Genomic DNA, 25,111 nt, shown 5'->3' on the forward strand with positions numbered 1-25,111 from the left:
CTGCCAGATTGGTCCGGTGGTTGCTGGATAAGACTGCAGTCACTTCTCCATGTAAGTCTATGAGAGCTAGAACGAGGCTTTCAGTCTTGGCCAGGTGCAGACAATCTTTTATTCTCTCAGCTGAGAGAATTGGGTGATTACGTGGTTCTTTAATCACCATTTCAAGTTTTCTGCTAATTACATTTTGGTGCACAGGGGCAAGATTGTGCAATGGGTTTTCTCCTCCTTTCTGTCATTCCCCGCCCCCTCCGCCTACATCCGGTCTGTGCTCAACAGGTCACCGCTAAGATTTCAAACAGAGACCGCAGATCATTCAAAGCCAGGAGGCAGGCGGAAGGGGACAGAGGAATCACCGAAAGGAGGCAGGCGGAAGGGGCAGAGGAATCACAGAAAGGAGGCAGGCGGAAGGGGACAGAGGAATCACAGAAAGGAGGCAGGCGGAAGGGGCAGAAGAATCACAGAAAGGAGGCAGGCGGAGGGGGAAGAGGAATCACAGAAAGGAGGCAGGCGGAGGGGGAAGAGGAATCACAGAAAGGAGGCAGGCGGAAGGGGACAGAGGAATCACAGAAAGGAGGCAGGCGGAAGGGGACAGAGGAATCACAGAAAGGAGGCAGGCGGAAGGGGACAGAGGAATCACAGAAAGGAGGCAGGCGGAAGGGGCAGAAGAATCACAGAAAGGAGGCAGGCGGAGGGGGCCGAGGAATCACAGAAACGAGGCAGGCGGAAGGGGACAGAGGAATCACAGAAAGGAGGCAGGCGGAAGGGGCAGAAGAATCACAGAAAGGAGGCAGGCGGAGGGGGCCGAGGAATCACAGAAAGGAGGCAGGCGGAGGGGGAAGAGGAATCACAGAAAGGAGGCAGGCGGAAGGGGCAGAAGAATCACAGAAAGGAGGCAGGCGGAGGGGGAAGAGGAATCACAGAAAGGAGGCAGGCGGAGGGGGAAGAGGAATCACAGAAAGGAGGCAGGCGGAAGGGGACAGAGGAATCACAGAAAGGAGGCAGGCGGAAGGGGACAGAGGAATCACAGAAAGGAGGCAGGCGGAAGGGGACAGAGGAATCACAGAAAGGAGGCAGGCGGAAGGGGACAGAGGAATCACAGAAAGGAGGCAGGCGGAAGGGGACAGAGGAATCACAGAAAGGAGGCAGGCGGAAGGGGACAGAGGAATCACAGAAAGGAGGCAGGCGGAAGGGGACAGAGGAATCACAGAAAGGAGGCAGGCGGAAGGGGACAGAGGAATCACAGAAAGGAGGCAGGCGGAAGGGGACAGAGGAATCACAGAAAGGAGGCAGGCGGAAGGGGACAGAGGAATCACAGAAAGGAGGCAGGCGGAAGGGGACAGAGGAATCACAGAAAGGAGGCAGGCGGAAGGGGACAGAGGAATCACAGAAAGGAGGCAGGCGGAAGGGGACAGAGGAATCACAGAAAGGAGGCAGGCGGAAGGGGCAGAAGAATCACAGAAAGGAGGCAGGCAAAGGGGGCCGAGGAATCACAGAAAGGAGGCAGGCAGACGGGGTCGGGGAATCACAGACAGGAGGCAAGCGGAGGGGCTGGGGAATCACAGACAGGAGGCAAGCGGAGGGGCTGGGGAATCACAGACAGGAGGAAGGAGGTGAATCACAGACAGGAGGCAGAGGGGGCGGAGAATCACAGACAGGAGCAGGCAGAGGGGGCCGGGGAATCACAGACAGGAGCAGGCAGAGGGGGCGGAGAATCACAGACAGGAGCAGGCAGAGGGGGCCGGGGAATCACAGACAGGAGGCAGGCAGAGGGAGCCAGGGAATCACAGACAGGAGGCAGGCAGAGGGAGCCGGGGAATCACAGACAGGAGGCAGGCGGAGGGGGCGGGGAATCACAGACAGGAGGCAGGCAGAGGGGGCCGGGGAATCACAGACAGGAGGCAGGCAGAGGGAGCCGGGGAATCACAGACAGGAGGCAGGCGGAGGGGGCGGGGAATCACAGACAGGAGGCAGGCGGACGGGGACGGGGAATCAGACACAAGGCAGGCGGAGGGGGCCGGGGAATCACAGACACGAGGCATGCGGAGAATCAGATAGGAGGCACGCAGAGGGGGCCGGGGAAACAGACAGGAGGCAGGCAGAGGGGGCGGAGAATCACAGACAGGAGGCAGGCGGAGGGGGCGGGGAATCACAGACAGGAGGCAGGCAGAGGGGGCGGAGAATCACAGACAGGAGGCAGGCAGAGGGGGCGGAGAATCACAGACAGAGGGGGCGGGGAATCACAGACAGGAGGCAGGCAGAGGGGGCGGGGAATCACAGGCAGAGGGGGCGGAGAATCACAGACAGGAGGCAGGCAGAGGGGGCGGAGAATCAGACAGAGGGGGCGGGGAATCACAGACAGAAGGCAGGCAGAGGGGGCGGGGAATCACAGGCAGAGGGGGCGGGGAATCACAGACAGGAGGCAGGCAGAGGGGGCGGGGAATCACAGGCAGAGGGGGCGGAGAATCACAGACAGGAGCAGACAGAGGGGGCCGGGGAATCACAGACACAAGGCAGGCGGAGAATCAAATAGGAGGCACGCAGAGGGGGCCGGGGAAACAGACAGGAGGCAGGCAGAGGGGGCGGGGAATCACAGGCAGAGGGGGCGGAGAATCACAGACAGGAGCAGACAGAGGGGGCCGGGGAATCACAGACACAAGGCAGGCGGAGGGGGCCGGGGAATCACAGACACGAGGCATGCGGAGAATCAAATAGGAGGCACGCAGAGGGGGCCGGGGAAACAGACAGGAGGCAGGCGGAGGGGGCTGGGGAATCACAGACAGGAGACAGGCAGACAGGGCCGGGGAATCACAGACAGAGGGGGCGGGGAATCACAGACAGGAGGCAGGTAGAGGGGGCCGGGGAATCACAGACAGGAGGCAGGCGGAGGGGGCTGGGGAATCACAGACAGGAGGCAGGCGGAGGGGGCTGGGGAATCAGACAGGCAGACGGGGCCGGGGAACCACAGACAGAGGGGGCGGGGAATCACAGACAGGAGGCAGAGTGGGGCGGGGAATCACAGACAGGAGGCAGAGTGGGGCGGGGAATCACAGACAGGAGGCAGGCGGAGGGGGCTGGGGAATCACAGACAGGAGGCAGAGTGGGGCGGGGAATCACAGACAGGAGGCAGGCGGAGGGGGCCAGGGAATCACAGACAGGAGGCAGGCGGAGGGGGCCAGGGAATCACAGACAGGAGGCAGGCGAAAGGGGGCAGTGAATCACAGACAGGAAGAAGGCAGAGGGGGGCGGGGAATCACTGACAGGAGCAGAGGAAGGAAGCTGGGGAAATCACAGAACGGAGGCAGGCGGAAGGGGACAGGAAATCCCAGACAGGAGCAGGCCGAGAAATCACAGACAGGGAGGAGAAGATCCAGTGTACGGTCTGGCCCCTGTGCACCGAAATCCAATTAGCAGAAAGCTTAAGATGTTGATTAAAGAACAACAACAATGCGGATTTCTTCACCAAAGGTATGAATGTACCGTAATCAGTATTACAGGCATGTCTTTCCAAATTCGTGTCGACATGTTCTCTTTAATTGACATTAACTTGGAGAACCAGTCCGCTAATTGTTCTAGGCAGTTATTTCCATGTAGATAAATTATAGTCTGATCTTCATGAATCATTCAGCACGTGCACGTACTTATTTTTACAAGAAACTATGGAAGTCAATGCGGAGTGAGTGCCAGATACGAAACCTTTCCCCCTCTTCTTCCTGGGATCCCAGGATTATGTATTGTTCTATGTTCATTGGTGGAGATTTAGTGTGCGTGGGAGTCTGGTGTTTCCCTGTAATAAAAAAAACAAACATTGAAATTACAGCAAGATGAATCCCTAAAATGGTAATTTGCTATTCATAGATAAAGCCATATACAATTTCAAATACAACCTCAATTAAAAAAAAAAAAAAGCAGACAGGTTTCTGACGTTACTTACGAGTAAGGACTGTCTGAAAAGGGTGTGCTTTTTTTTTTTTAATCAGTGTTAGACTTGGAATTTTTTCTGGCTTTTTCTATAAACCATAAGTTACCATTTTAAGGATTCACCTTGCTGGAATTTCCATTTTTTCTGCTATACTACATGACTTCCATGCAATTTTGATCTTTATTCTCCCAGGTTGGTAGATCGTCTCCTGGTTGTTTGTTCACATGTTTCCGAGCATTCACCAACTCCAGACCCTGTTATCAGAAATCTACTTACTATTGCACAGGTGATCATTTCATTACTTTTGTGATATCAAGGAAATTCGGAAGACAAAATCTGCTGGAGCTTGAAGACTGGAGTTGGAGGAACACAGTATAAGGACGCAGTCAGACGGACGTATAAATCTGAATGCGGTACACGCCCTGGTAGGTGGCTCTCCAGACTTGCCAACCCCGCAACATTTCAGAGTAAAACATACGTGTCAGCTTCATACCGCCTCATAGAAGCATTAATCGGATGACAGGTTCCCTTTAATATAGCGAGCACATGTATTAGCTTAACGCCAAGCATCGCAGCCCCAGGAGATCCTACATCCACGTCAATAAACATAGAAACTAAGCACTATACAAAGCATTTCAATTTATTGAAAGTATTCATTAAAGTGCAGGCTTGTGCATAAAATATGAGCACAAAGGAAAAAAAAATATTTTGAAATGCAAAGTAGCATACCGATAATATCAAAGTCTGCTCTGCAGCCAACGGAGCTCATGGCAAGACTGGCCAGTATGCTAGATGGGTTACAGCAGTCGACTGAGCACATGGCAAGACTGGACAGTATGCTAGATGGGTTACAGCAGTCGACTGAGCTCATGGCAAGACTGGCCAGTATGCTAGATGGGTTACGGCAGCCCACCAAGCTCATGGCAAGACTGGCCAGTATGCTAGATGGGTTACGGCAGCCCACCAAGCTCATGGCAAGACTGGCCAGTATGCTAGATGGGTTACGGCAGCCGACTGAGCTCATGGCAAGACTGGCCAGTATGCTAGATGGGTTACGGCAGCCCACCAAGCTCATGGCAAGACTGGCCGGTATGCTAGACAGGTTACGGTTTGTAAACCTTAACACTACAATTAGTGTAAATTATGCAGACATTCCACAAGGAATCAAATGACATGAGCAGAGTAGGGAAAGGGGGTCTGCTCAGATTTATAGTTGCATACACTTCTTTGGACTGGTATAAAAAGTAAGTACGAAATCCATCTCAGATCGTCTTCCCCGAAACACTACGAAGCATCGGTCCCTTGATCAGGCCAAAGCTCGCCACGTAGAAGATGGAAGACTAGAAGCATGCGGCTCGAAGTCCGAACGTCCCTTATTGATTCTAACATCACTGAACCACGGCTGGAGGGCCTTCAGGAATCAAAGAGGCAAAAAAAGTTTTGAAAAACACCCAGGCAGTAAATACAAATGAATTTGGAGGAAGAGGAGCGGCAGCAGGCTCGTTGACCACATCTTCTCTGGTGGGGTCGTTTTCCTGCAAAGAAAGAAGGCTATGGTAATCATCTGCATATCTAACAAACTATATATAATCAGAACTGAACAGGGCGCAGAAAGTAATGGGTTAATTTAAAGTAGCCAAATGACTGCTGCAACCAGTTCGTGGACTCATGCCGTACTACTGGCATCACCGCAAGAAACAGCAGTGGCCAGTTCGGGGGAGCCGCCAGGGTCTCTTCACTGGATTGGCATGTATAGATTTTACACCTTGTCACGGCGGGATGGCTGCTATGCTTTTTTGATAAGAAAAGGTTTAATTAAGTACCCCATACTATATACATATACTATTCGCTTACATTAGGGTTCATGCTCATTTTCTTTTTAGCTTACGTTTTGTCTTTTAAATGGCCACAGTGTGAACATGCTCTTACACATTGCATTTCTACCAACTTATGCTCCGGCTCATTTCTTTGGTTTTGCTGTAGTTTCGTTTCATGCACTTTGTACAAATAGGGGTACGGATCCCCCTTTTGAGTTAGGCATTTAATCTATACAGCTTCCCATGGACAGGTGTCTGAGCAGTCGGGCTCAGGTCCTGCTCTGTCCCCATCAACACTGAGGTTGGCTGACACATAGAAAGGTTTAATACTAGAGGATAGGACCATCCCGATTGGGTACACCAGGTGGGATGGCTTTATATGTTTTTTTCTTTTTAGCAAAATAGTGTTAACCAAGAGCCCTGCTATTTACATGTGCTATTACTAATCATTTATTATAGGGTATATGCTCATTTTGTTTTTATCTTAGGTTTACATGTAGGGAAAAAGAAAAATTATGCAAGCAAAAATTAAAAATTGGAGAAGCAATTGTCCAAAGCAAGAAGTTACCAGCTATAATTTTTAAGAAATCTTTTGAAAACTGAAAGGCAAGTATTCTACTCATGCCTTATCCCAATGGGTTGGGAGATGCGAGTAGGGAAAGTGACTCAAAAATGTAAAAGCCACTAGACAAGTCTACACCTAAGGAGCTTACCTGCAAGTTGTTGTTTGGATCTTGGTGGTTTGGGACAGGTTGTTGGACAGGGGCCGCAACTTCCTGTGGGGGTCTCTGTCTGAAGGGAAACAATCCTACTGTGTGTCTAAAATAAAAGAATGAAATCCACTTTAATCTGAGCTCTGCAGGTCCCATTAATAGATTCTGGGGTCTAATTTTTTGCCACATGCAGACTATTTTTTTGCACGGGTGCTCCAAGCAGCCAATTCCTGATTGTAGGTTGGCTGCATTAGTATTATTTGCACCTGTGTATTTGCCATCTCTACTTGGGCCTGGTGCACCCTGGTTAGTGCAATTGTTGGAGGCCCTGAACAGGTAAGCATCTCTGCCTGTGTTCTGGTGTTTTTTTGTTTAGTATAGTGGAGGTTTTTCCTCTTATGGTGTTTTTTTTTGTCTAATTTTTTGCCATGATCGGTCACTGCTGTATAAAATAATTCTTACCCCTTCATCCAGAAGAGGATTTGTGAGGTCAGACATGGAAATTGGGTGAGTCTGGGGTCACAATCACTGTTCTAGCTCATCACCAAACATGTTGGATGGGACTGAGGTCCGGATTTTGTGCGACCGCTCATGTTCTTCTCACCAAACTCCCCCCAATCCTGGACCTTGTGCTGCTGGGCACATATATGGGTAACAGAAAAGAACCTTCCCTAAACTGTTACTACAAATCCAAAATATTTTGTGCTGAAATATTAAGATTTCACTTCACTAGAACAATGGGACCGAGGCCGACCCCCAAAACAACCCCATAGCTAAATCCCTCTTCTGCCAAAGTCCAGGCATTCTCCAAGACCAGACATGTGATTTGTTCCTTCACATAGTCCAATACTGGCAGCTTTACACCACTCCCTCCAATTTTCAGCATTGTGCTTGGTGGTGTAAGGCTGCATGCAGCTTCTAGGCCGTGGAAACCCATGAAATTAAGCTCCCGGTGTACAGTAGTTGTTCGGATGTGAATGTTAGCGGAGGTTTGGACTTTTACTACCATGATTTGCACACCGCTTTCCAGTCAGGCTAATCCAAGTGCGATCTGCTGCCTGAGCAAAGATGAAAGCTTCAGTCCGCTACCGATTAATTGATAAATTCACCCCTATTGGTGTGAACACAGCCCAAGCCTATACTCTTCCTAGCCAATTTCCATATAGGATACTCACAGGTACATCAGGATCATGGCGCCCAGGACCATCATGAATCGGCTCAGGCTGGAGTAGAAGTAGAGGATACTGAGGAATATGGAAAAGCGCGCGGCTGTGTACACCCAGTCTAACCAGTCTCTGTTGAAGTCGTCTTCTTCCTCCACCAGGCCTCCTTGAGCATTCATCCGCAGGTTTGGATTCGCTACTGGATTGACTGCAGCGGGAGCTTCTGGATTGGGAGCCTGGTTGGCAGCAGGGAAAGGATGGGGCAAAGGGTCCGGAGCCGCAGGTGGTACAACTGGTATCTCCTGTCTTCTCTGGGAAGGAGGACTGGTGGCCGTAGCAGCGGCGGCAGCATAGCTATAGGGCAAGAACAAAAAGTTACAAAAAAGCACAAGTAATCTCACAAGAGTAAACTTAAAGCAATTAACCCCCCCTCCCACCTTGGGCACAAACCCAATTATAAGCAAACTACCGCATGGATGATACCATCAGATATACAGGTACTTACTACTGCATATAGTACTGTCTGGCGTACATCTGCTGCAGCCATATGATCTGCTGCGGGCTGTACACCGAGTACGGGGAGAAAGAAGCATTTACGTCTTCGGAGCTTTAAAGAAAAGAGAAGTTGGTGTTAATCTCTACTAAGACGTAGCAGTAATCTGAGCAATAATCTGCGTCACCAGAATGTGTCATAAGTACCTGGGTGTGTGTATTTGTGCCATGGGAGAACTCTGTGGGATGATCCGCTGTCTGATGCCGTCCGCCGGAGGAGCGGAGGGGCTGGGTGTGCCGGACGTGCCCGCTGTAGGCTGAGGTTTGCTTTCCTGAGTCTGAAAGCAATTAAGGTAGTTAGAGAAAAAGCCCAGTGACATTAGGGGATTTTACACCAAGAACTAGTGCAACCTATTAGGCAAATCTGGATCTTTGTCCCAAGCAAAGCCGAACGGCACTAAACAGAATTTAAGCATGGCAGTCATTTCACAATAAGCTGTAACATTCATACTGGCTATTATAGGACTTGCATCCTGCCGTTTGTCCGGGGCTAGAAAGGGGAATTTAGCTGCTATAATGTCTTCTATACAGAGCACATAGACATCTGCTCTCCTGTGTGTATATAGCACAGTACAGATAGTATAATACACAAGGACTGAACTGTGTAGCTGTGAATCCCCGCACTGCGTAGCTGCCAATCCCTGCCACCGCACAGCTGCCAATCCCCACACAGCACAGCTGCCAATCCCCGCCACCGCACAGCTGCCAATCCCCACACAACACAGCTGCCAATCCCCGCCACCGCACAGCTGCCAATACCCACACTGTGTAAGCTGCAAATCCCACACTGTGCAAGCTGATAAATCCTGCACTGAAGAAGACACTTGGTAGAATTTGCAGCGCAGTCTTCCTCTCCCTCCGTATAGTTCAGTTCACCGTCGCACCTGTCACCCCATCCTCAGGGTTCTAGGATTACACTGTGCCATTGGGTTGTTATGCACCTGGGTATCTAATAAGGTGCTTAGAACTGCACCAAGTTTTACAGAATGAAGGATTTAAGAAAAAAAATAAGAATAATCACATTACCTGGTTGTGCACAGCACTTCTAATGGAGCAGACAAGGTGCAATACATGCCGGACTTCCTGCAAACCAAAAACAAACAGGACTACATGAACAGCGCCTGACTGATTGAAGTGGCGCCGACAGCAACGCCCGGGCAGCAGATCTTTACCTTGGACAGGACCTCATCCAGCTTCAGATGGTCGGGAAGGAGCTTTCCCGAATAGATCAGCCGCTGTTCTTGTTCCATCTGCAGATCCCCAAAAAAAAAAAAAAAAAAAAAAAAAGAACAGACGTCAGTATTGTACCAGCGAAGAAGTGTAACTTACAGCACAGGTGGGGCACTGATCTCTGGGAGCTTGTGTAGCTCTAGCTAAGCCAGCAGATTCCCTACTATGGGGGGCTCTGATCCAAAAATTCATAAGGCGAAGGTTTCACATTTTCCCAGTGCTGATCCTCCTGTGGTGCTCCCAGTCTGTGTCACGTAGACTCCTGGCATCATGGCTCCCATCGCTGATCAGTGGCGCCAACAGTACAGCATGTGACCAAGACGGGGGGACGCCAGGGTCAGCAACATGCACAGGTTTTTACAAAGTTGCCAAATGTTAGATCCATAGACATGAAGCAACCGAAGATCTGTGGTCTATAGGCTCTGAAGACTGCAGCCTCGGGGCCAAGACGGATTTGGGGGGATTTCCTGAAAGAAAGTCCGGCAGCCATATGTCGCCCTATTGACCCGTGCATGGATGATCACAATAACGGGGGCACTTGGCTCTTTCCACCGTCACCTAACAGGATAAACTAATGATCGGGCAGTGACGTGGCTTGTGTGTGTTACATAGCCAGCACCAGTTGCCGCCCAGCTAACTAAGACTGCCATAGCCGGCACCAGATGCCACCCAGCTAGCTCAGACCCCCATAGCCAGCACCAGATGCCCCCCAGCTAGCTCAGACCCCCAGAGCCAGCACCAGATGCCCCCCAGCTATCTCAGACCCCCAGAGCCAGCACCAGATGCCCCCCAGCTATCTCAGACCCCCAGAGCCAGCACCAGATGCCACCCAGCTAGCTCAAACCCCCATAGCCAGCACCAGATGCCCCCCAGCTAGCTCAGACCCCCATAGCCAGCACCAGGTGCCACCCAGCTAGTTCAGACCCCCATAGCCGGCACCAGATGCCCCCCAGCTAGCTCAGACCCCCATAGCCAGCACCAGATGCCCCCCAGCTAGCTCAGACCCCCATAGCCAGCACCAGATGCCACCCAGCTAGCTCAGACCCCAGAGCCAGCACCAGATGCCACCCAGGTCGCTCAGACCCCCATAGCCAGCACCAGATGCCACCCAGGTCGCTCAGACCCCAGAGCCAGCACCAGATGCCACCCAGGTCGCTCAGACCCCCATAGCCAGCACCAGATGCCACCCAGCTAGCTCAGACCCCCAGAGCCAGCACCAGATGCCCCCCAGCTATCTCAGACCCCCAGAGCCAGCACCAGATGCCCCCCAGCTATCTCAGACCCCCAGAGCCAGCACCAGATGCCACCCAGCTAGCTCAAACCCCCATAGCCAGCACCAGATGCCCCCCAGCTAGCTCAGACCCCCATAGCCAGCACCAGGTGCCACCCAGCTAGTTCAGACCCCCATAGCCGGCACCAGATGCCCCCCAGCTAGCTCAGACCCCCATAGCCGGCACCAGATGCCCCCCAGCTAGCTCAGACCCCCATAGCCAGCACCAGATGCCACCCAGCTAGCTCAGACCCCAGAGCCAGCACCAGATGCCACCCAGGTCGCTCAGACCCCAGAGCCAGCACCAGATGCCACCCAGGTCGCTCAGACCCCCACAGCCGGCACTTCTTTTGCCCAAACAGTAAAAAAAAAAAATCACCAGTAAGAAAGGGGTTAAAGGAAGGTTGTGACTAACTGTCACTGCAGAGTGGCTGATAACAGAGGGCACTAGATAGCTCAGTGTCAGGGCCGAGCAGCACAACAGCTGGTGAAGTCCTCAGCAGTAGTTTACGTGTACAGAAGCTTTGCTGGGATTTATAGTCCTACAGCCACTCTTGGGGTCCAGGGGCTATATCGCGATAGCACTGATGTAATCAAAACCCCAGGGGGAGGGGTCTTCTACGGTGGGGGGTGGGCAGGGCAGTTCCGTTCCTACCGGATGTCCGGGCAGCTCCCGTCTCAACTGCGACTTTAGATCCCGCACGGTAAAGCTGCGCAGAGCCGTCATCTCCCGCTCCTCCTGCTTTAGGCTGGGGCTGCGGATCACAAGCGTCACTTCTCCGTCCGCCATCCTGGATCACAGACGCGCCACTTCCGGCCAACAAGCCTTTACACCTACTAGTTCCGTTTTACGCTCAGACAAGGCAAAGTGTATGTGAACGCGGAGCGAGTGCGCTCTGACTTATATAGCCACGTTCTGGTAACCATAACAGTGTGTGTCCGGCGGGGATTGGTTGAGCGTTGGTCTCGTGGTCAGACGTGTACCAATCAGCGAGGGGAGATTTGACAGTAGGCGGGGCGTGTCTGATGCAATCTGAAGGAAAATTCCTGAGGTACTGCTCTAGTCTTTACGCATGCGCGGTGTGATTGAGTGATTGTTGCACGGCCATGTTGGATTTGGTTATTTACAGTGTTCTGACCTCTGGAGATCAGTGAGGAATGCGGAGGAGCTGCTGCATACAGAAGCACATACAGTATGAGGCAGGAGGCTGCTCAGCTCCGAAAACCTGGTGCAACTAAAACACTAATAATGTTAATAAAAGGGCTAAAACAGTCACCCAGCATTGAGGCTTCTGGTCTGTTACTGTCTGCAGGGCTGACATCATGTCAACAACGCTGCAGTCAATCACTGAGCTCAGCGGTTCTGTCCTGAGTTGACAGTACAAGTGGCAGAGCTCACCGATTGGTTGCGGTGCTGATGGCTCCTCAACAGCGCTGCAGCCAATCAGACATTGAGAACAGCGGCAGCGACTCAGAGCTGGATACAGGACCCGTCACCCATTGTAGATACCAAACACCACGTACTGGGACCCCCACAAAACCTCCCAGTGTGAGGACATTCTGCCCTGACGTCCAGCCATCACTATCTGACCCCAGTCCAAAGTCACCGAGATCCTGACACTCGCCAATTTTTACATTGATTTCTGCTTCCAACAAATTAATTTTGATGAGCTGACTCTTCACTTGCTGCCCAATATCTTCCAGCCCTAGTGTGCAGTGGCGTAACTGGAGGCTGATGGGCCCCCACATACATACATGACGTATTAGTCTCTGTAGGATTCTAACTCCTGAAATTACATACGTGTGCCCCCCATAATGTAATAATGGAGGCATCCTGTACTGTTCCCATCCTGAGCCCCTTCCTCGTATAATGTCCCCCATTCTCAGCCCTTTACAGTAATGCCCACCACTTTGTGCCCCTTCCAATAATGTCCCCCATTCTGGGATCTATCTGGTAATAATATTCCCCCTGTCCTGGGCCCCTTCCAGTAATAATGTCCCCCATTCTGGGCCCCTTCCAGTAATAACGTCCCCCATTCTGGGCCCTTTCCAATAATAACGTCCCCCATTCTGGGCCCTTTCCGGTAATGTTCAATCTTCTGGCCCCCTTGGTGGTAAAATGTCCCTAACCTGGGCCCCTTCCAGTAATAATGTCCCCCATTCTGGGCCCCTTCCAATCACAATGTTCCCCAGGCTCTTTCCGGTAGTGTCCCCTATTCTGTGCCCCTTCCAATAATAACGTCCCCTATTCTGGGCCCTTTCCAGTAATAATGTCCAAACTTCTGGCCCCCGTTGTGGTATAATGTCCCCCAAGCTGGGCCCCTTCCAGTAATAATGTCCCCCATTCTGTGCCCCTTCAAATAGCGATGTACCCCATTCTGGGCTCTTTCCGGTAGTGTCCAAACTTCTGGCCCCCTTGGTGGTATAGTGTCCCTAAACTGGGCCCCCTCCAGTAATAATGTCCCCCATTCTGGGCCCCTTCCAATAGCGATATTCCTCATTCTGGGCTCTTTCCGGTAGTGTCTCCTATTCTGTGCCCCTTCCAATAATAGCGTCCCCCATTCTGGGCCCTTTCTGGTAATAATGTCCAAACTTCTGGCCCCCTTTGTGGTATAATGTCCCCCAACCTGGGCCCCTTTCCAGTAATAATGTCCCCCATTCTGTGCCCCTTCCAATAATAATGTCCCACATCCTATGCCTCTTCTGGTAATAATCTCCCCCATCCTGGGCCACTTCCTGTAATAATGTCTCCATCCTGACCCCCTTACTGCTATATCCCCATCCTGATATAATGTCCCCCCACCTGGGCTCCTTTCATTAATCAGTAATAATGGGCCCTTCCTGGCATAATTTCCCCATCCTGTAATAATGCTCCCATTCTGCCACTGTCCGACATAGTGGCCAGCCGCTAACTTCAGCATGGCCGCTGTGGGCGATTCCTGACGTCACTGTCGACGTCATCTGGTGGCCTGTGATGTGGCACTGTCATTTATTGAGGTGCAGGGACCCAGGATCCTCCGAATTGTTCGCTTACAGGCTATAGGTGAAGACTATTTTGCACGTTTTGTTAATTAGACTGAGACACCCATTGGGATCTGGTTCCAGCAGGTGCTGATGACAGTTATGTAAAGTATTGCAGCGCGGTCTCCGGAGAGTCCTCCTAGAGCTCACCTGGTGTAACAGGCAGCAGACCAAGTGCAAGAATAGCACAGAGTGCGGGAAAAATACATTGCTGATAACAGAGAACAATAGCACGAACTCACCATCCACATCGCAGTTCTGCATTGAGCCCATAGAGGCATTGCGAGGAATGGGTTCACTTACTTTTCAGAAATGACTGCAGGGAGAAGCTATGCTGACTCTTTATACACAACACATTTTCATTAAGAGGCATTCGCTTGGGTCATTAACAGAAGTGTCTTAACGAATCAGGGGCCGCCAATTGCATTTTATTTATTTATTGTTTTTAAGTCAATTTTTTTTTTGAGTTTTGTTTTTTTGCTGACTTTTTTGTGCCAAATACATAAAAATGTCCCATGCGATTTATGAATTTTGCGCACGTCCCACAATTGTCTTTTTCTGGCTTAAAACATTTTTACAACTTTTAAGGTAAAAAAGTCACAGATTTTGCAGAATTAAAAACAAATATACATATAAGCCATTTTGCTCTTAAACAGGTAAAATGTCAGTGCTGTGTACTTTAGATGTGACTGCAGATGTTCCGGCTGCATGACCTCTAGTTTCAGAACTGGCAATTTTTAGATGTGGTATTTTGTCACGGCCGGCTGTTACCAGGTATGAAACTTGTGCTTTAAGTTTTGTCTTAAGCCTGTGAAATGCTGCTCGGTGGGGCCGATGTCTGGCGATGACTCGTCCATTGGGGAATATTCCACTTGGGTCAATGTTCTGTCCTGTGATGCTCAGTCCAATCTACCTTGTTGCATTTGGTTGAATCTGAGCAAAGTCCTGTATACTTCAGAATTCATCCGGCTGCTTCTATTTCAGTCACATCATCAATAATCACTAGTGACTCTGTGCCATTGGAAGCCATGCATGCCCGCACCATCATATGGCCTCCACCATGCTTCACAGGGGATGTGCTGTGCTTTGGATCGTGAGCCATTCCAAGCCTTCTCTGTACTATTTTCTTCACATCATTCTGGCACAGGTTGATCATAGTTTCATCTGTCAATAGAATGGTTTTCCAAAACTGGACGGCTTCTTTATTTTAGATTTTTTTTTGGCAAACTCTAATCTGACACTAATTTTAAGGCTGATTAAAGGTTTGTACCTTGTGGTGACCCCTCTGTATTTGTGCTCGTGAAGTCTCTTTATGTTAGACTTAGATAGTGAAATACCTACTTCATGGAGAGTGTCCTTTACTTGGGGGGATGTTGTGGAGGGATGTTCTTCACCATGGAAAGGATTCTGTGATCATCCACCACTGTTGCATTCCATGGAGGTCCAGGCCTTTTTAAGTTCCCAACATCAGCAGTGTCTTCTTTCTTTTTGCAGTACGTACCAAACTGTTGAGTTGGCCACTCCTAATATTTCTGCTATTTCTGTGATGGATTGCTCTTTTTTTTCCAGCCTAATGATGATGTTTCTCTCCCATTGAGAGCTCTTTTGACAGCATGTTGTGGGTTCACAGCAACAGCTTCCAAATGCAAATACCACATCTGGAATCAGCCCCAGACCTTTTACCTGCTTAACTGATATATTAACAAGGGAATAGCCAATGCAGTCCATTAAAGAGCTTTTCAGATAATTGTCTTTTGGTCCATTTAAAAAGAGGCAGCTACATATTATTATGGAGCTGTAATTCCTAAACTCTTACTTCAATTAGGATGTGATTACCCTCAAATTAAGATGGAGAGTCTGCAGTTTAAGCCCATATTGATTATAGAACTTGAATATGTTTTGGTTAATAGCTAAAATACCCGAACCTGTGTTCCTGCCCAAATATATATAAAAAAAAATCTAGGAAACTGCATAAATATAGCATGAACGGGGCTTTATAATGTTCCATATTTCTAAGTCTGATGGAGTTATGAAGGGATATAGGATTCACCGTATACCACATTACAGCTGCTGTTCTGTATTTCTAGCTGCTGAGAGATTCAGGTTTATGCTATGGGGATCCTGAAGTTATTACCCAGCGCAGCACAAGGAACTGTGTAATCTCTGACTGATCTGATGAAATTCTCATACCTAAAACTATGCAGGAATAATAACATCTGAAATAAGGGTGACTAATCTAGAGCAAGCAATTACACAGCCTCATATATGCTCAATCATTAGACAATTTAAAGGGAATCCGACGGCATGCTTTTGCCATTTAATCTGAGAGCAGCATAATATAGGACAAGTGAGCCTGATTGCAGCGATGTGTCACTTAATAGGATGTGTGTTTTAGTTTTAATATAATTAGTGTTTTAATCGGCAGGAGATTATCACTCTAGGAGTTAAGGTACCGTCACATTAAGCGACGCTGCAGCGATATCGACAACGATGCCGATCGCTGCAGCGTCGCTGGAGAGCTGTCACACAGACAGCTCTCCAGCGACCAACGATGCCAAAGTCCCCGGGTAACCAGGGTAAACATCGGGTTACTAAGCGCAGGGCCGCGCATAGTAACCCGATGTTTACCCTGGTTACCAGTGTAAAAGTAAAAAAAAAACAGTACATACTTACATTCCGGTGTCTGCCGCGCCCCCCGGCGCTGTGCTTCTCTGCACTGTGTAAGCGCCAGCCGGAAAGCACAGCGGTGACGTCACCGCTGTGCTTTGCTTTCTGGCCGGCACTGACACATTCAGTGCAGGAAGCTCTGAGCAGCAGCGCGGACGCCGGGGGACGTGACAGACATCAGAGGGTGAGTATGTACTGTTTTTTTTTTACTTTTACAATGGTAACCAGGGTAAATATCGGGTTACTAAGCGCGGCCCTGCGCTTAGTAACCCGATATTTACCCTGGTTACCATTGTAAAACATCGCTGGCATCGTTGCTTTTGCTGTCAAACACGACGATACACGCCGATCTGACGACCAAATAAAGTTCTGGCCTTCTAGCTCTGACCAGCGATATCACAGCAGGATCCAGACCACTGCTGCGTGTCAAACACCACGATATCGCTATCCAGGACGCTGCAACGTCACGGATCGCTATCGTTATCGTTGCAAAGTCGGTTAGTGTGAAGGTACCTTTAGGTCTCACATGCCAGGCAGTCCAGCTAATTTGTGTAACCCCGCCCCCACCACTGATTAGCAGATTGCAGTGTACACAGGAAGCTTCCAATCAGTGGTGTGGGCGCGGTTATACACAGCCCAGCATTCTGATCACTGTTACATCTACAGCAGAGAAAACCAGGATTCTATAAAAAACTGAACCAAGCAGCCTAGTAAGTGATACATCGCTGGAATTAGGGTCTCTGCCACTATATCATGCTGCTCTCAGATTCCATAGCAAAAACCTGCTGACATTTTCCTTTTAAGGGGATTAAAAAAAATTAACAGGATAGCACAAAAAAAGGAAACATTACTCACCCTACCAAATTGTCCATTCCGAAACTGCCAGGCGTCAAGTGATGCAGGTGACTCGCTGAGAGGTTCCTTCCTATGTGCATTGACAGACCAGGAAATAAAGGCCAGCAGAAAAACTGTGAATCAGCGCGTGATCCGTGATTATTATTTTCTTTTTATGTAATTCTGACCATTTAAAAAATTGGGCTACTCCAATTATGTATCATGTTCCCTGTCTGCAGTTGCCCATTCTAGGGATGAACCTTTTTACAACATGGGCCGTATATGTACGGCGCAAGTCGATAGCAGATGTGTGAACTATATACAGCACAAGCAATCAGACAATTGCAGCTTCAAGTCCCCTACAGAGACTAATACTAACAGTGAAAAGTAAAAGAATGTTTTTAAAAAAATGAATTAAAACCCCCCAAAACTTACATACTCTTACATCATACTCTTCCTATCCCATTAAAAATAGGAGGAAACTAAGAATAATGGGAGAAACCTAGCTGCTATTATATCCCACACACATAAAAAGAGGCATTCCTGATCTTATTCCTTTGATTGCACACATAAAGAAGCAGCAGCAGTATTGAGGGCCTTATACAGAGCAGTGCAGCTGTGAATCCAGTTCTTAGAGGAGAAAAAAAACTTGATAGAGAAACTGCATGATGAATCTATTTCCCTGTCTGTGTCAGTGGCTTTCTCTACTCCTCCATACAGTATAATAAGAAGTGTAACCTGACACCTCACTGAACAGAATCTAGAAACAAGAAAAACAAATGGCATTTAATTTCTAAATTTCAGTTGTCTCTGAGCTAGTGGGAGAATGCTAACAGCTATTATGTATCCCATGCACAGCGCGCAAAGTGAGTCCTACTCTTTTTTCTTTGGTAGCACACAGGGAGAAGCAGCATTGAGGGCATTATACTGAGCAGTGCAGCTGTGAATCCAGCACTTAGGGGGAAAAAAAATGCTTGATAGTGAAGCTCTGCAATGGATCCGTTTCTCAGCCTCTCTTCACTCTCCTCTCCATAGACTATAATAAGAAGGGTGACACCTCACTGTGCTGAATCTAAATGAAAAAGATTAAAAAAAAACAGTGCTCCATTGTGTAGAGGTTTTGAATGGACAATGTATGGGTGAAAGCGGAGGTGCACACCTTGGTGAGATGTGCTTATAACAGGCAAAATTCTGTCCAAAAAGCTTGTAAAGTGTGGACAAGCTGCTGCTGCTCCTCTTTGTGCTGGTTATGCTCAATGGCAACCACAGTGAATGCAGTAGAGCAAATGAAAAAATCAAAACCACATGTTGGGGACTGAAACGAGTAGCCTCTAAGTGACCATATATCTGGCAAGTTCAAGAATCAGTGGAAGTGGCTCATAAGTGGAGAAAAAAAGATTACACTGATAAAATTACTATTTTTTTTATGTATTCGTTTATAATAAATGTCAGCAAAAAAAAATTATTAATTTGAGTTGCAATATCTTTAAGACAAAGGATAACAAAAAAAAAAATCATCAAATGTGTCAAATATTTTTTTATTATATATCTATTCCAAACATTTACTTTTGATCTTAGCATTGGGCTAACAATGGCTGTAAATCTCATGTTGATTAGTTTTTAGGACTATGTGAGAAGAAACACAAAGTTACATGAAATTTACATAGGAATATTGGACACATGCAAAATACAAAGTGTCCCTCTCATAGGGTATAGGTGGCCTATATATATCATAACCCTGAAAGTCAAATAGAACGAATAATGCCCAATATGTACAGTAGGTGAATCATCAAATTCTGCAAGATCTACATACCGGGATCCAGAGAAGCAGCAGTATTGAGCGCATTATCCTGAGCAGTGCAGCTGTGAATCCAGCTCTTGGAGGAGAAAAAAAATACTTGATAGAGAAGCTGCAGGATGGATCTATTTCTCTGACTGACTATGTCAGTGCCTTTCCCTACTCACCTCTCCATAGTGTATAGGTAGTGTAACTTGGCTCCTCACTGTAAAGAATCTAAAAGAAAAATATAGTTCTTACCGATAACGGTATTTCTCTGAGCCCATGACGGCACCACGGAGAGAGGGGATCCGCCCACCAAGGACAGGAAACCTACAGATAAAAAAGGCGGTACCACTCTCCCGCATCAGTTGTTTACTAGAGAACGATAGGAGACTATGGAACAACTTATTACTTTCAATATTACTTAACTTAACTGAGATACCGCGTGACCTATCGTAAAATAACCTATGGCACTATATTAGTGTGCACACCCAAAAGTGAAGGGAGGGAATGTACAGGTGCCGTCATGGGCTCAGAGAAATACCGTTATCGGTAAGAACTATATTTTTCTCTGTCACCCATGACGGCACCACGGAGAGATTTCATAGATTGTACATTCAGGGAGGGACCACCGCTTCCAGAACCCTTTTACCGAAGGTAAGGTCCAAAGAGGAGATAAGGTCCAATCTATAGTGCCTATAGAATGTGGACGGTGATGACCAAGTAGCAGCTCTACATATCTGGTCAATTGAAGCTCCGGCCTTCTCCGCCCAAGAAGCTGCCACTGTCCTCGTTGAGTGAGCCTTGACCTCCCCTGGAACGGACATTCCACTTGATGAGTATGACAGGCTGATAGCGTCCTTGATCCATCTCGCCAGAGTGGGTTTGGAGGCTTTTTGCCCACAAAAAGAGAGGCATCCTCCCTACTCTCTCTGGTGGCTTCTATGTACTGCATGAGGCATCTCCTGACATCTAGTGTATGTAATGATTCCTCCTCCTTATTTTTAGGGTTAGGACAAAAGGAGGGAAGAGATATCTCTTGAGTGCTGTGGAACCGGGATGCCACCTTCGGGAGGTATGCTGGGTCTATTTTGAGAATACCTCTATCCTCTAAAAACTGTGTATGGAGGGTTAGCAGATAGTGCCTGTATGTCGCTAATTCTACGAGCAGATGTGAGGGCGACTAGCAGGGATGTTTTGAGGGATAGGAGTTTTAATGGGACATCCTCCAAGGGTTCGAAGGGTGGTTTAGTCAGGGCTTTAAGGACCAAATTTAAATCCCATTGAGGGGCAGTTTTTATTGGAAGTGGCCTCGATCTACCTGCTGCCCTGATGAACCTGGAAACCCACCGATTACCTGCCAAATCATAATTAAACAGGGCTCCCAATGCTGCCATATGGACTTTTAGGGTACTCGTGGCTAAACCGATCTCCAACCCGTTTTGTAAAAATTATAATATGGTTTTAAGGGGGACCTCTTCCCCCATTTTGGTGCCCGATGATGCCAGGAATTTTTTCCATATCTTCCCAAATTGCTTTGTTGTAACCGGTTTTCTACTTTGTAAAAGAGTGGATACCAGCCCTGGCGAAAACCCTCTGTCTTCTAGTAGCTTCCTCTCAAATGCCAGGCTGTCAAGTGTAAGCTCGTAACTTGTGGATGGTTGACCGGGCCTTGGGAGAGTAAGTCTGGAAGGTCTGGAGTACCCACGGGTCGGATATTGACATTCTCCTCATCAAAGAGAACCAAGGTTTCTTCGGCCAGAACGGGGCTATTAAGATCACATGAGCCCCGTCCTCCCGAATCTTCCTCAGCACTGCCGGAATCAGAGCAAATGGGGGAAATGCATAAGCCAGCTGATGTAGCCATGGGATCAGGAACACATCCAGAGCTACTGGATTCCCCCGAGGAGTTATGGAGCAGAAAAAGGTTACTTTTTTGTTTGTGTTGTTGGCAAAGAGGTCTATGTCCGGAACCCCCCATTTTTCCGTGATCCGGGTGAATACTGACTGATTTAGCTCCCATTCTCCTTGTTTTAGACTGGAGCGGCTCAGAAAGTCCGCTTTGTAGTTGTCTACTCCCCTAATATGCAGACTTGTCAGGGATAGAAGGTTGTCCTCGGCTATTTGAAAGATTTCCTCGGTTACTTCCATCAGATTTTTGGAGCGAGTACCCCCTTGGTGATTCAGGTATGCTACTACCACCCTGTTGTCTGACATGACTCTGACGTGGTGAGAGTGAAGGGCCCCCAAGAATTCCTGCAGGGAGAACTTGACCGCTAGGAGCTCTTTCATATTGGAAGATTCTTTCCGCAGGGATGTCGACCAGGTGCCTTGAGCTACTAAGTCGCTCAAATGAGCCCCCCACCCACTGGGGCTTGCATCTGTTGTCAGTATTTTTGAGACTGGGATTACCCACGGGACTCCCCGGGAAAGATTCTTTTGCGATGCCCACCAAATTAGTGACCGAGTTGTGTTTGGAGATAATCTCAACCGACCTTCTAAACGCCCTCCCAAAGAGATCTCCTCTGACAAAATTTGCCACTGGAGGTCTCTCGAATGGAGCTGAGCCCATTGGACCGCAGGTATGCATGAAGTCATGGATCCCAAGAGGGACATAGCCTGGCGTAGAGTTATAGAGGGGAGAGCTTGTATTTTGGACACTAGCCTTATTATTCTCTGTATTTTTTTCCCCGGGAAGCCGGCATTCTTCTTTTATAGTCTAGAGTGAGACCTAGGTATTCCTGGACCTGGGAGGGCACCAATCTGGACTTTTTTAAGTTTATTAGCCAGCCCAGTTCCTCTAGTGAGCTTGTTACTGTTTCCAGCTGATTGCTGCAGTGTTGGGGAGAGGAGCCTATCACCAAAAAGTCGTCCAGATATGGTACAATCAAGGTGTCTTGTTTTCTGAGATGAGCCATCACCTCCGCAATTAGCTTTGTGAATATTCTTGGGGCTATTGCTAGTCTGAAAGGTAGAGCTGAAAATTGACAGTGGCATAATATCCCCCTGATATAAACTGCTATCCTGAGAAAGCTCTGGTGATCTATGTGGATAGGGACGTGATAGTAGGCATCCTTCAGGTCCAGGACTACCATAAAACACCGAGGAAACAGCATTTTTATAGATGACTTTATTGTCTCCATTTTGAACGGTTGAACCTCTAGGTATTTGTTTAGGCTTTTCAAGTTTATGATAGTCCTGTATGACCCATCCGTTTTTTTCCTCAGAAACAGAGGGGAATAGTAACCTTGCCCTCTTTCTTGTGGGGGAACTTCCAGAAGAACTCCATTGTCCACTAGTCCCATGACCTCGTTTTCCAATGCCAATTGCTCTTCCACTGAAGACCTTGGAGATGTTATTGAAAAGGAGGGGCGAGTTTCTTTTTAGAAATGTTAGTTTCAGCCCTGATTTTATTATGCCCAGGATCCATTGGCTGCAGGTAATCTATTCCCAGGCCGGGAGAAAGAGTGACAATCTCCCCCCCACCTGGGGCCAACCTTCATTGTGAAGGTTTCTTGTTGTCGCTGGGGTTTTTGTTAAACAAGTATCCTTTATTTCGGCTTTTCTTATCCTCCCATTTTTGCTGGTTTCTCCCTTGATTTTTACGGAAAAACCTCTTGCTCCGAAAGGGCCGTCTATAAGCGGGGAAGCCCAGGGAGGGAAAAGATTTCTTTTTATCTCCCGCCTTCTCCAGGATGTCATCCAGGGTGGGACCAAACGAAAACTCCCCTTCACAAGGAATGGTACAAACTTAGATTTTGTCTGTAAGTCCCCGGCCAGCACTTAAGCCAAAGGGCGCGCCTAGCCACGTTAGAGAAGACTGCTGATCTGGCAGCTAATCTAATAGAATCATCAGAAGCATCTGCTAAAAATGCGGCCGCCCCCTTAATACAGGCAAGGTGCTCAGTATAGAGTCACGGTGCTCAGTATAGAGTCACGGGATGTTTTCCCTTTTAGCTGGCCCTCCAGTTGGTCTAACCAAATCATTAGCGAACGGGACGTGCATGCGGTGGCTACTGCCGGTTTTAGACTTCCCCCAGCTGCTTCTCAGGAACTTTTGAGAAAGGCATCCGCCTTTTTGTCCATACGGTCCTTCAAGACCCCCATGTCCTCAAAAGGGAGGGCGAATTTCTTAGATGCCTTAGATATGGCTATATCTAGTTTGGGAGCTTTTTCCCAAAAGGAGCAGGATTCATCCTCAAAAGGGTACTTTCTCTTTGGTGTTAATAACGCCTTCCTTATGTTTTTTTTCCACTCTTTTGATTAGCGCGGAAATTGTCTCATTTAACGGAAAAGCCCTCTTCTTCTTTTGCTCAAGACCCCCGAACATAATGTCCTGAACCGACCTTTTGGGGTGAGAGTCTACTAACCCCATAGTAGTACTCCTGACTGCTTTTCTGAGGCCATCGGTGTCTTCTAAGGGGAAACAGCTGTGACCCCCAGAGGAAGAAGACGATGATGAAGAAGAAGAGGAGGAATTAGACGAATATGTTTCCGCATCATCACTGTCTGTATTAGACACTGGAGACGGGGACCTGTGTCCAGTCTTCCTCCATTTTTTTCCACTCTTAAGAGATCTAAAGGTGTCTTCTACCTGATTTTTAATCAGGGTTTTAAGATCGGCTGCAAACCCAGGAAGCCCCGGTCTCTTCTCCCAGGTAATTGGAAGATCTTCTCTACACAGGGCACAAATCCTATGCTTAGTTTTCCCTAAGCTTTTCTTCCCCTAGAGAAAAGAGAGACAAAATAATACCCTTACTGTCTCTAACTTTCACGAAGATCACTTACCACCTCAAGGACCCATAAATACCGGTTGGGGATGCTCTGCATCCTTTTCCCCGACGCCGTACTGGACTCCTTGCTATGCTGGGACCTTTGGCGTTCTTTACCGGTGGTATCCTGGTGTCCTTTTTGTTGTCGCCGATTTTGCTGCTGCTGCGGCGATGATGGTGGTGACTCTGGTAAGGGTAATGCCAGGTCGCTCATAGTTGACTGTAGGCTGTGGCCTTATGTAGGCTGTGGCCTTACGTAGGCTGCTGTCGGACTGTGGCTCGTACTGCGGCTGGCTAGTGCTGCGGTTGATGCTACGGCTAGTACTGAGGCTGGTGCTGCGCTCGTACCGAGGCTCCGGTTCCTTTTGCCCACGGATAGCTGGAGCAGCCCCCTTTTTATGCGGCGGTGATTCCCACCACTTGATTCAAATGTGCGCCTGCGCAGGAGTTTTCCGGCGCCTGCGCAGAAGCGCCTCTTCCGGCGCCCGCGCAGAAGTGCTCCTCTAGCGCCTGCGCAGAAACGCCTCTTCCGGCGCCTGCGCAGAAGCGCCCCTCCGGCACCTGCGCAGAAGCGCCCCTCCGGCACCTGCGCAGAAGTGCCTCCTGCCGGCGCCTGCGCAGGAGCGGCGCCTGTGCCGTCCGCGCAAAAGCGCTGTCCGCCGGCGCCTGCGCAGTGGGTTGCTGGAAAACGCGGAGGTCGCGTGCTTTCCAAGATGCTGCCCCACCGGAGCTCCCGGTCTCTTTGCAACCTGCAGCCTCCTTAATGCGCGGGTCCCTGCACGCCGGTCGGCTATGCAGTGTGCAGGCTGACACTTTCAGAGGGAGAGCCGCGCCGCTTCTCCCGCAACCACAGAGGGACCCCCCTGGATGTTGCCGCTGCTGCATCTTACCTGGGGAGGTGACCGCGAACTCCATGTCACCTCCCCCGCACACCCTAGAGGCCCTCTAGCCCCAGCGGTGGCGCCTCGGGTCACCACACCAGCCGAGGCAGGGGGACCCCCGCTGCCTGAGTCGGACTGATTGGCCCCGGAATCCCACGACGATCTTCTTCTGGTAAATCTATAGGTCTCCCATCAAGGACAGGAAACCAACTGATGCGGGAGAGAGACACCGCCTTTTTTATCTGTAGGTTTCCTGTCCTTGGTGGGCGGATCCCCTCTCACCGTAGTGCCGTCATGGGCGACAGAAATAGACAACCCGCCCCAAGACGTAAAAGGCTTCTGTCGCAGGTCTTTTTGTAATATTTTTGGACTATAAATGTAGACTATCCGGACAACTGAGCTACTAAGCCAAGTGATTGGCTGCAGCGGTTGCAAAGACTGGGGGCTGGATCTCTTGGTAACTGCTATTTTTCCCAGGGCAATAATTTTATT

General features: G+C 49.0%; 1 protein-coding gene across 1 annotated transcript; it reads right to left on the reverse strand.

Moving 5' to 3' along the window:
- Positions 1 to 4,538: 4,538 nt before the first annotated feature.
- Positions 4,539 to 11,547, reverse strand: HERPUD1 (homocysteine inducible ER protein with ubiquitin like domain 1). Its single transcript, XM_077288321.1, has 8 exons — positions 11,320 to 11,547; positions 9,337 to 9,414; positions 9,191 to 9,247; positions 8,312 to 8,442; positions 8,118 to 8,219; positions 7,625 to 7,966; positions 6,450 to 6,555; positions 4,539 to 5,454 (listed from the first exon to the last, which is right to left on the reverse strand). The coding sequence occupies exons 1-8, from the start codon at positions 11,452 to 11,454 to the stop codon at positions 5,308 to 5,310; spliced, it is 1,098 nt and encodes a 365-aa protein (XP_077144436.1). The 5' UTR covers positions 11,455 to 11,547; the 3' UTR covers positions 4,539 to 5,307.
- Between the last annotated feature and the right edge of the window lie 13,564 nt (positions 11,548 to 25,111).

Source organism: Ranitomeya variabilis, chromosome 2 (genome assembly GCF_051348905.1).
Source record: "Ranitomeya variabilis isolate aRanVar5 chromosome 2, aRanVar5.hap1, whole genome shotgun sequence".
Lineage (NCBI taxonomy): Eukaryota > Metazoa > Chordata > Amphibia > Anura > Dendrobatidae > Ranitomeya > Ranitomeya variabilis.